The 12402-nt window shown below is 39.3% G+C and overlaps 1 protein-coding gene across 8 annotated transcripts in view; it reads left to right on the plus strand.

Annotated features, from left to right (window-relative positions):
• The first annotated feature begins 991 nt into the window (after positions 1 to 991).
• fam131bb (family with sequence similarity 131 member Bb) overlaps positions 992 to 12402 on the plus strand; it is a 54383-nt gene continuing 42972 nt past the window's right edge. For 2 of the 8 annotated variants that reach the window (XM_082150408.1, XM_082150411.1), the window contains exon 1: positions 1061 to 1103. In XM_082150408.1, the coding sequence (XP_082006534.1) occupies positions 1076 to 1103 (28 nt within the window). In that variant the 5' untranslated portion in view covers positions 1061 to 1075. Of the gene's footprint in view, positions 1104 to 12402 lie in introns of all 8 variants that reach the window. The other 6 variants (XM_082150412.1, XM_082150410.1, XM_082150409.1 and 3 more) reach the window with 6 other exon arrangements.

Raw genomic sequence — 12402 nt, forward strand, 5'->3', positions numbered from 1 at the left:
GTGTTTTTGCCACCAAGACAGAGGGAGGGACCAGAATGAACAGAATGACAGGAGAGAGAGAGCTTTCAAGTTTTGAGAGCCTCGCAGGAATATCCTGTGGCGAGATCCCATGATTTTCCAGTATTGCAGTAATGAGTGTTTGTGCGAGTTTGGTTCAGTGGTCAGGGCAGTGAAAGAGAGAGAGAGAGAGAGACATCTGTACTGCATTGTGAGACCTCTAGTAATATAGGTTGAGACAATCCAAGCCACGCAGGAGTGCACAGTTGCGGCAATGGAAACCTGTGCGACACACACATATAGTGCACATATATGTAGTAAACTATACTTTCTTCACATTTCCAGTTCTCTGTGAGGTAATTAAAGCCCTGTGGTGCAAATCAAATTTTAATATTGTTTATATGTCTATGTGGTGTTTTTATTATGCTTTAAGACAAACCATGTGTGCATTTATTAGTCAACACAATTGCTGAGTATTTTCTCCTTAAAACTGCAGTGAACCAAAGACAGTCTCAAAAACGCTGTTGGAAACAATATTTCGCTGGAAATTGCGGGTGTTTCCGACGTCACAAACTACCTTGTAACCAATCACGTCAACGTGCGATCATCGAGGAGTGGATCTCTGAGCTGGTGTGAGTGAGTGGAGGCGGGGCTAATTTGCATATTCTTTCTACTTCAATGTTTAATTCAATGATTCTTTGTGAAATTTAATAGCATTTTCTTTTCAGTGTTCAAATACACCTAAATCAAATATTTACACTTTTTTCAAACCTAATTAATTTCATAAAATGATTATGATACCCATAATCTGTGATTATAACTACATCAGTGTCATAATAAGTGATAATATTGTTTATTTCCGACACATTGACTTGGATGCGAACAGGTAAAACTGCACAGAGAGAGAGAGAGAGAGGGGGAGCGAAAGAGGGAGAGAGAGAGAGAGAGGGGGAGGGAGGGAGCAGCATGAGTGGAGAGAATCAGCAGTCAGAAAAGAGAAAGGAGAGAGAGGAGGAGAGAATGTATGGTGAAAGGCTAGTACTTCCTTGCTTGTATCCAGGGCCTTTGTGAATAAACCATGGGATGTATCGGCTCCCGAACCCTCAGTAAGACCCTCTTCTTTTCTTCTACTTTCTGGCAGGGTGCACGTGAATGGGGGTACTAAGTGTGAGGGGTAATTATCGTGCCGGGAAGGGGGTTTGCTGGTGTGTGGCTGGCGATTTTCGCTCCACGCTTGAGATGTGTGAAACGAATTTGGCTGGTGGAGGGTAACGTTAAACATCTGAGCTGTCACATTGTGCGTTCGCTGGCGTGTGGCGGCTTGCATGTGTGTTTTTGTGTGTGTGTGTGTGTGTGTGTGTGTGGATTCCAACCCTCATCTCTTGATTTATGCTACTGCAAGGTCTCTGTGTGTGGGATGCAGAGATGATGGAGCGATGAAATGCAGTGATAGAGCTTGTATACGGCGATTAAACAGAGAGTGAAAATTTCTATTGTTGGAGATGCTCTCATAGTATCGTGTTGCACATTGAAATCAGATTGAAAGTGAGAGGGAGAGATGGGAAACATGCTGAATTTCATTGCAGTGAGAGGGAGATGGAGAGAGGGATGGAGGGAGGGGTGATACATGCAGGAGAACTGAGAGAAATGTGTGAGGGAGAAGAGGGAATCAGGTTAGGACCATCCTGAATCCGAAACACACTTGACGAGATCAGTCCTAGCTGGACCGGTGGTACATTAAAGGGATAGTTTACAAAGAAATACAAATTCTGTCATCATTTATTAACCCTTATGTCGTTCCATAACATAAAAGAAGGTATTTTGAGAAATATCTTAAATACTTGTCCATTGTCCATTCAATGGAAGTCTACGTAACCAACCTGTTTGGCTTCAAATTATCTTCTTTTGTGTTCTGCAGAAGTAAGAAAGTCATACAGGTTTTGAACAACGTGATGGTGAGTAAATGATGACAGAATAAAATAATGTTGTGTGAACTAAGCCTTTAAATACACTTTAAATCGCGTTAAGGCATTCCTGAGGAGAATGGGTGGTAAATGTAGGCTTGACATTAATAGAATCATTTATTTTCCACTTAGTATTTTCTTCAGCCTGCAATAAATATGCTTTTAAACCAGATCACAGCATTGATTTGGTGCCTTTCCTTAAAAGGTTTGTGGTATCCAATTCTATATTCTGCTGTTCTGATAAGGTTTTCAACAGCAACCATTCTTTTCTTTTTTTTTTTCTCTTTTTTTTTGTTGTCCAAAAATTATAATCTAATATATGCTTATGACCTCAACTTAAATTCTTATTTACTAAGCTTTTTCTAATACTTTTACCTGGTCAGACTTATTGATGAGAGACAGTAAGCAAGACCTACATTTCTTCCTAAATTTGTCCAAAGTAACATTAGAGAATATTAAAATATTATTATAAATATAAATAAATATATAAACAATAATAATTTTATTGCATTATTGTTTATTGTATTTATTAAGTGATTATTATTTGTTATATAATTTATTTGATTAATTATAAAAAAAAAATTCGGTTCCTATTAATGTGGGGATATGTACAAGCAAGAGGATACTCATAACTATATTGTTTATGAATAAACTGAATATTAATATTATATTATTTGATATGATATTCAATTTATATTTTAGAATATTGTATTATATTAATAATATTATATTATATTAATTGATAATGATTAAAGATATCCATATAATATAATTTAAATGTAACATATTTCTTATTAGGTTTTGATGAAGGGATACTTAAGCCTCATTGGTGGAGCTGTAGTTGGGAAACACTGCTTTAGACACTTTATGACACAGTTATAGTTTCAGATGCACTGTATCATGGGAAGTGGTGCAGAACAAACTGACTTTGTCCCAGAACATGCACACGTTCAACATCAGCACTACAGTACATTAAATCTCAGATGCAGAAACTGTGTCAAACTTCTCTTGCTGGGCCACCTGCCTCACATCCACACTGAGAGAAGGAAAGAGAGAGCGAGAGGGAGTCAGGGGGCGGAACGGAAGAGAGGAGGGAGGGTTTGATAAATAGTGTTTATAACGCAGCGCAGCACTAAAATGGAGGTCAACACGCTGTGCGGGAACGGTACAGATTCTGTTTTGAGGTACATAATCAAGAGCCGGAATCAATTCAGTCAAACTATTCATGACATACTGTGAACCTCATCTGAATATATGGTTTTGTACTGTTACATAAAAGTGCTTTATCCACAAACAAAAATGGGTCTACAGTTGCAAGAGAGGCTTCTCCATTACATTTGACAAAAAATAATACATAATCTAACACATCTGTTATCATAACTGCTTTTTAAAAAAATGAGAAAAAAAATGTAATACACACACAGTTATGACACAATGCTTTGGCGAGTATTCACATAAACAGTCAGTTGTGTCTTAAAGGGCACCTATAAATAATGCCCCTTTTTACAAGATGCAAAATAAGTTTCTGATATCCCCAGAGTGTGTGTGTGAAGTTTTAGCTCAAAATACCCCACAGATAATTTTTATAGCATGTTAAAATTTCCACTTTTTGAGGATGAGCAAAAACACGGCGTTTTTGTGTGTCCCTTTAAATGCAAATGAGTTGCTGCTCCCTGCCCCCTTTCAAGAAGAGGGAGGGGCTTCAAGAGCTCATGCAACAAGCATGCAGGATAATCTCATGCACTGAAATGTCAGCGGTGTTCAGTTCGAACCAGAGTTCGACAATAATGCCTACAGAACCAGAGACTTATGCTGCATGGAGATAGAATAGGTATAGTTTAGTTTAATTACGGTTATAACTTATGTTGTCACCTTGCTTTTATCCACTACAAGCCTGTTGTCCGTAAATGCATGTCATTCTGTCCGAATGATGGCCAAAACTTTACTAATGAGTTTTATGAAGTATGATCACACAAAAGATTGCTTCACCTTTAATTATCATCAACATACACAGCGAATTACACAAAAACACTTGTTACAACTAACAGTAAAATATCTACCTTATGCCTTTTCAGCGGGTGCTTAATAAACTGGTAATCTTTGTATCCGTAAAACAACTCAGATGAACTGTAATAAAGTGTGCGCTCTCTCTTTCATTACTGCCGTGACCAATTTCGATCCGGAGACTGGATCACGAACAGTTGGTACTGATCCATCCTTGAGTAACAACTTTTTAGCAAAACCTGTTTTGTATTGCCCCTCGTTCACAAAGAAGTCTGGTGTAAAATGATTTGCGCAAAGATAAACACATTTTGGGGGCGCATTTCCTTATAGTTAGTAGATTGTCTGTTGGAGGACCATCACAATAAAGAGTTGGCAGATATTAAGCAAACAGTCTACTAATACTCTAATGAGAGTTAGTTGACATGTAGTTGCAAAGTTACTTATAGTCTACAGAGTGTTCAAAAGGGACCATCAAAATACAAAAAAAAAGTATTTGTTGTCATGTGACCAAGGGGTTTTCCTGACAAAAAAAAAGGAATTGTGGTCCTAGAAATGTGGTCTTAAAAAACTGAAGCTTCTGGTGCTCAACATAAACATTCAAGAGGTGCTCTACAAAAACATACAAGACCAGACAAGAAACAAACACCCAAACCATGTGCTTACAACAAAAGACAAAAAATTGAGCATGAGTATCCAGATCCCGACACTGAACCGAAACTGATCCAGACACCATTCTCCAAAGACTCAACACACCACATGGACGAGAGAGCGCACTGCCCGAAAACCACTTAAAGCTGCATGCGCACACAAGAGACAAGACAGTAGAATGCATGAGTGTCAGGATCCTGTCACCAAACTAAGAATCAGGACCAATCAAAGTGACAGGACCCTGACAATAAGTAGCCTAGTAAACATCCTTGAGTGGTAAAAACTCTAATGTGATTTGAGTTGTATGCAGTATTTGAGTTAATGTCGATGTAGAAGCATTTTCTTTTTGGGAAACTATGAATTTAATTGTAAATTTAGATTGTACTGGATTAGATCATACAGAGGCATTGGGTACAATTTTAAGAAGATAATTACATGAATGTTTACACAGGTGCTTTAGTAATAACGAGGTAAAATCGTAACGGAGTCGACAGAGTGTGTGGCTCTTCATACACGATTATTGGGTTGAGTAAAGCAGACAGTATACTATGAGACATCATCATCTGTATCAGTGTGTGCAGTGTAGGATTCTGGGTGTTTACCACTTTCTCTATCCAGCTCTGTAGCCCAATATCGATTTGTAAAGTGAAGCCTTGTGATATGAAGCCAGTGGACGCCATAAAAGACTGGACACACTCTCATCCTGGATCCTGCTGAGATCAATGTAGTAAATGATTCAAAACAAACAATCACATAGAGCTTAGTACTGCGATAATGCAAATAAAGCTTCACAGATGTTGCAGTAACAGATTTGGTGCAGAAATGTGTGGGCTAATGAGCTGCCTTGAAATGCTTCTTTTTTTTTTATTTTTTTTATCCATTATCACAGTCTCACCACAAAGGCTCAAAAGCAACAATCACTATTCATCATGGTACCAATAAATTAGGGTTTCATGCATTTATAAGATATGTGATCACACAAAAACGTTGTCCTGGGTGCTTATTGATTTCATAATTTAATGGCACAGCAGCATTTCAAACATGCAATTATCCTTGTAACAGAGAGCAATAACTTTTCATTACTTTGAAAGCTTGTTCAATTACTTTTTTGCATTAGTTTTTGCATCATCTCTGGCTCTAGTTTATTGTTATTCCTAAAATCACTTGACAGTCTGTGTCATGGTTACGTTAGTTTCTTTGTATTTTAGTTTGGCTTACTCCATTTTTGTTTTCCTCAGTTCTTATTCCTTGTTTGTTTCTATGGACACTGATTATGTTATGCACCTGTTTCGAATTTCGTTCATTAATATATTTAGGTCCTAAGTTTCCTCTGGTCCATTTCATCTTTGTATTACGTAGTTATTTATATTGTTCCTGGTGTTCTTCAACATGTTCCTTTTGTGGATTTATTATTAAAGACTTTTCTTGAATCTCCATCATCGTGCACTCATTACTACAGCCACAACACGTTACAGAATATACGGAAGCCCACAACAAAAATTAAAATGGACTTACCAGAAGTCCGCCTGCTCTGCCTAGAACAGGAGCAGCGTAACCTCGAGGACCACACGAGGGACTTCATAGACCTGCCGTGCCTCACCCACAACCCAGATCGCTTGCTTTGAGTCTTCTACTTCACCAGCCTCAGTGAGCGCTCCAAGGCACACCTTCCTCAGGGGAATTTTGCTGTTTTTGTGGAGTGGATGCTGGTGAACAACGGATCTCCGTTTACCATTTACCCCGCTGAGCAGAACATCACCAGACCCAGAGCCCAGCCAGACTTCAGCCACGCCCACCACGGACCGTGAGCTTGAGCCCACCGCAGACTGGGAGACTGAGCCCGCCACAAAGACAGCGCCGGAGCTGAATACTGAGGCCATCTTCATCCCAGAGTCTGAGCCCCACAGAGAGTCTGACCAGGTGTGTGAGCCGGCAACATCGTCCTGTGAAGAGGGCATTTTAGTGGAGTATGAGGGCATGGGATGGAGACCCGCCCATATTCCCGCCACTAAGTTGCATCTGGCATCTGGGAATTATTTTGAGGATTTGGAAGAGGATATCCCCTAAGTCTCCTGTCGCCGCTGACTTCGCCCAGCTCCAAGTCTCCTGTGTCTCTGCTGGTCCTGCTCAGCTCCTCTACCAAAAACAGCCAGTTCTTTGGCCTGACTCCGCTGGCTCTATTCAGTTCCTCAGCTCCCCCTCTGCTGTGTGGATCTGCCTCGCGTCTTCCGTTCTCCAGCTCTGCCTTGGCAAGGGGATCCCAAGGCTCCCCCTCCAGCTGCTGAGTCCATCACTCCACCTCGGCCCGTCAACCAGTCAGCTCCACTTTGGCTCCTCTTTCCCTCAGCTCCACCTGGGACCGTCGTCCTCACAGCTCCACCTCATCTCTCCGACTCCGCCTTGGTCAGTCATCTTTCTTTCTCTCCCTCCACCCCTTTGGCTCAGTCTTCCCTCCGGCTCCGCTTTGGTTCTCAGTCCCTCCGGCTCCGGCTCATCCTCTAGCACCCTGGCTCCAATTTAGATGCTCTTGATTCTCCAGTGTCGCTTGGTCTCATCACCTCTTCGGCTCCGCCTGGGTCTCCACCTCCATCAGCTCCGTCTCAGTCTGTCGTCCCCCTGGTTCTGTCTGCCAAGTCTCCACCATGGCTCCTCCCTCCCTCGACTCCGCTGTGGGTCTTCATCCTGGCTGTCTTTTAGGTCACAGACATCCTCCCTCTGTCCCTCCCTAACCCTCTCCCTGGCTCCTTCCTCCATCATCTTCACTGTGGCATTTCCCTCTGCCATCCCCTCCTTGGTTTTGTCCTTCTCCAGCTCCTCTGTCCTCCACTGAAACCCCCTCCGTACTCTGTTGAGGCGAGGATGCGCCTTCCGGTAGTTCTTCTTCATTGTTTGTTTATATAGACGCTGATTATTTTATGCACCTGTTTCGAATTCCTTTCATTAGCCTTCTTGTGTATTTAAGACTTTAGACTCCTCTGTTCAATATTATGTGTCGTCTTTGTATCATATGGTTGTTATTTATATTACGTATATTACTGATGTTTAAATTACTTCTATGTGTTCCCTTTGTGGATTTATTATTAAAGACTGTTTTTTGAATTTCTATCGTCGTGCTCTCATTACTACAGCCACAAGCCATTACAGTCTGGTTTGCTCTTTGGCATCAAATAAGTGTGTTTGCTTACACTTTTTCCGATAGTCTGACTTGAAATTCAGCACATCCTCAGTTGTGACCCAGATGTCAGACCGTAAGGCTGGAATCACACTGGAAAGGTGTTTTATAAAAAATCTGAATCTAGCTAGAAAAAACAAAACACGTTCCTCGCTCTTTTACTCAAAATATTTTAGTCAAAAGCCATTTAGACCTAGCCTGGTCCTACCAGACTCTCGTACATTTCATTTGTACAGAGAGTATGGCCACTCTCCATTGACAAGCGTTAACTTCCTTGAAGGCGGGTACTCTGTTGAAGTTTAAAACTATTGGATCTGCCCAGAGCCACTCTGGATCTGCCATAACCAATCGCTAACGTTTGGTCGTGATGTAACCCTACAACTCAAACTAGCGACTGCCTCTGTTCGTTGATTGGACCGCCAAAAAATTGGCCGGAGAAAACCCAAGAATATACCGCAAACTCAGATGGAGTACTGAAGGAAAATGAAAATTGTGCGGAAGTACGTAGGAGAGCGGAGCCAGGCTAATTTAGATCAATGGCAATAAGAAAAATCGCATTATATAGTAAAATAGTATTGCATGCTGCATGTGATTTAGAGAAACATGATTTTTCATCTTGAATCAAAGGCATTGGAATTCTTCTCATTTTCTATTTGCACTATGGATGATTTTGGCATAAACATTAATAAAAAAAATTATTGAGTGAGCTAACAGTGTTCAAAGTTAACTAAGGCAAAAAATAATGATTTATATTTTAAGAGGTCAGGTCAAATTTAGTGGAAAATGGCGTCCTTTAATGACATTCATAGATGTTATTCCACGTTGTAGACAACAAAGCCGTTTTCTTGACACTAAAAACAAAAAATTTGGAAGCAAAATGCTAAATATAAATGGAATCAGTACACAAAATTATTAATAAAAAAATGTGTGCTCTTTTCCATCGCAGATCTGTGGCGAAAGGACTAATGCCGGTGTTCTGTGCTACCACCATAACATTCATGTGGTGTGATGTGTCTTGAGGCTTTATTAATGTACAAGCCTACCCCAAACCCTAACCCTACCATTAAAACAATACAAGTATTGTGCTGGTAGCGCAATCTGATAGGTAGCATTTTTCATTAAGACATCGGTCTGTCTGGGTTCAGGAAACCATTCAACCAATTTTACATGTGGAGTGAAACAGGGTATTTAGCAAGAAAGGTTTTTATTTATTTATGAGGAACTGATTCAGAATCAATTCAGAGTTAGAATGTGGGTTTGATAAAGCAGTGCTTTGGCTTTTGGTTAAAGTGATAGTTCAGTCAAAAATGAAAATTCTTGTCATCATTTACAGTACGTACAAGTTTAGAACATTGAGTGTGAGCAGGGACGTGCACAGGAATTTTGAGGGGCAGTTGCTCAGACCTGTAACTCAATGCCTCATATTATGATCTTATTATTATTTATAAAGATTGCAAAACGTCAGAGATGACAGGTTTATGATATACAACTTTGTAAGCAGTATACAATATGTATTAACAATATGTTAAATGTCACCGAAATAGGCCTACACATGAGAAAAAGAGTTCATCATATTATTGTTTATTGTTTTTTTTGTTTTTTTATTTTTTATTTCTTAATTTTTTTGAAAAGAAATAATCTGGATTGAATTGACAGATGGGGGAAAACTCGCTTCTAATAAAAAACGCTTAAATTTCGGGAAAAAATACAATCCTTTTTTAACCTTTTGGCTTCCCGTACATTCAGTTGTGCTTCTTGCTCGTATTCAGTTCTGATGGTACGTATGGTAACATGGTAACTGGGCAACTATTCGTAAGGAATTCCGGTAGGGAACAGAATCGACTCAAAGAGTGGTCGCGTGCAGCGCTGCAGCCACGTAAACAGAGTTTGCCCTTCCCCTACTGACTTTCACTTTCGGTGCCCGAATGGAAGTGAATGAGGCTTTGCGATTTTTTTAATTTTTTTTATCTAGGCCTACGTGAAATTCTGCATCCATTGTACGAATTTTTTATTTTCTCGGAAGGGCAACATGAGTCGAGAAGGGCATATGGGCAGTTGCCCGGGCAACCTGAGCAACCCCCCTGTGCACGTCCCTGAGTGTGAGTAAATTACGACATCATTTTTATTTTTGGGGGGTGAACTATCCTTGTAACATTATCTAGTAGTATGTGCAAGTGACATCAGTAGAAAAGGAAAGTTATTTCAGAGGAAGATGGATCAATGAATCACACAATATCATTAAGAAAATAAATAGTGAAAATTTTGGTTTAATGTTATATCAGTTCAAACAACATAAGCCTGCACAGAACCAATACGTTTGAACTAGGGCTGGGACAACGCGTCGAGGTCATATGCGCATCGATTCGTCGACCTGTTTTTATTTCTCCAAAAAACGTTTGCAAAACGTTTACCTTATGTGCGCTGAATATACGCGATGGCCGGATCAACATTCTGTCCAACGTTATATAACCAATCCAGGAGTTTTTCTGCATTGATCTTCTTTTTGGCGGCTGTCAAATCCTTATTTGATCGGTGAGTGATGTAGAATAGAATGACTGCTGGGGCGCGTACGAGAGAGAGCCCCGGCCGCGCGCGCGCACTCACAGTCTTCAAACAACACGAGCGCTGCTTGCTCTCTCTCTCCCTCGTGCATATTAATCAAAATCATTAAACACGATAGAAAAAGGGCGAAACACCAAAGTTTCACGCGCGCTCGCGCACTCACAGTCTTCAAACTACACGAGCGCTGTCTTGCTCTCTCTCTCCCTCGTGCATATTAACCAAAATCATTAGACACGATAGAAAAAGGGCGGAACACCAAAGTTTCACGTGGAGCATTCGGAGATTTTTTTTTCTCCATGACAGGCTGCTGGCTCCCACTATTAATTTTTATTTATTTTTTTTGTTGGAAAAGCACTCTCTGTATTAGCTTAAAGCCCTCAAGTTTACATTGGTTACTGTATTCTTTCAGTTGCTCTAAACAAGTATTTTGGGTGACCTTTTTTATTTTTTTATTGAATGCTAGTCATCAAGTTGTTGTTATTTTCATCTGAAAGAACTTTTTTTCAGTAAGCTATGTGTTTTCAAGGCTTTAAGGTTTTATTGAATGCTATCTCTGACTAAGAATGCATTACTTTGCACTTGTATAGTCTTTTATTTTGTCATTTTAAGAGCAATAAACATATTGCAATGTTAAGGAATTCATGTTTTTTCATTCAGATATGTAAATCAACATGTATAAATTGTTAGTAGTCAATTAATGGGGAGATAATCGATAATCGAATCGAATCGAAATCGAATCGGCCCGAAAAAATTAATCGTTAGATTAATCGATGCATCGAAAAAATTATCGCTAGATTAATCGTTTAAAAAATAATCGTTTATCCCAGCCCTAGTTTGAACCATTAGATACCTGAGACTTTAATGTATGGATGAGCAGGGCTGAGTGAGCGAGAGCTGTTGTGCATCTGGCAGGTACGCTCAGCAGTTTCTGAACTCAGTGCTTTTGCTCGTGGGCTTTGGCACGAGTCTGCAGCGAGAGCTTCATAATGATCCCCTTGCTGCTGTGTCTCCAGCTGCCTGACTCAGCAAATAATAAAGCAATAACACACGCACACATTCAAAACTCAGAATATGCATTGTATTAAAATGTTCACTATTGTAAATAAGTGAATAATTGTGTGACTCGGCCATGGCGCTTATGTCACTGGTCGTGTAGTAATGTCATACTTGACATGCAGAGTGTGGTTTATTCCCAGGACAAAACTCTCTGCAAGAGTGGCATTGTTCCTCGGGGAGTGTTATGACTCCTGACTGGGTTTGCATGTATGCGTAAAGAGCAGGATATTATATTAACCCTGTAAAGTCTGACTTGAAATAATAGTCAGAATTATCATATATAGGCCTATTTGTTTTAATATTTGATACACCTGGCTTTTATGGCTAATATAGTGAGGAAAAACACAGCTAAATTTTATAAAAAAATATCGCTATTTACAAAAGAAATTCATACAAATATCATCTGTTACTTCATAACTTCAAATAATATGTCTTAGTAAGATGATATTTAAATGCTTAGTCAGAGTGTACATAAACATATAATGCAATACAATGATGATTGTTGCTTTGGTCCAGTAAGTTTTCATCTTAAAATATTAATAACAATATAAAAGTTAATCTGCTAACACTTTACAATAAGGTCTCATTTGTTAACATTAGTTAATATATTAACATGAACAATGAGCAATACATTTGTTACAGTATTTATTCATTCAATTAAATGTTGAAATTAACATTAAGTTTAATAAATGCTGTATCAGTATTGTTCATTCTTATTTCATGTTAACTAAAGCAGTTAGGCTAACTAATGAAACCTTTTTGTAATATGTTACTATAAGGTGGACATGTTTACAATTATACTAAAAGGCCTTTTACTTGATAAAAAAGTATAAAAGATCAATCAGAGGACAGAAGGCATGTACTGTAGTAGATTGTGTACAACAGATTTTTCAGCAAAGTTTGGAACATATTGATAATTTAGAGATCTTAATGTTTTGTATCAAATACAGTATGAAAGGCTTTATATGGTTGATTACAGGATTTTTCTAAGCCATTAAT

The sequence above is a fragment of the Leuciscus leuciscus genome (assembly GCF_965113295.1).
Source record: "Leuciscus leuciscus genome assembly, chromosome: 20".
In the NCBI taxonomy this organism is placed as follows: domain Eukaryota; kingdom Metazoa; phylum Chordata; class Actinopteri; order Cypriniformes; family Leuciscidae; genus Leuciscus; species Leuciscus leuciscus.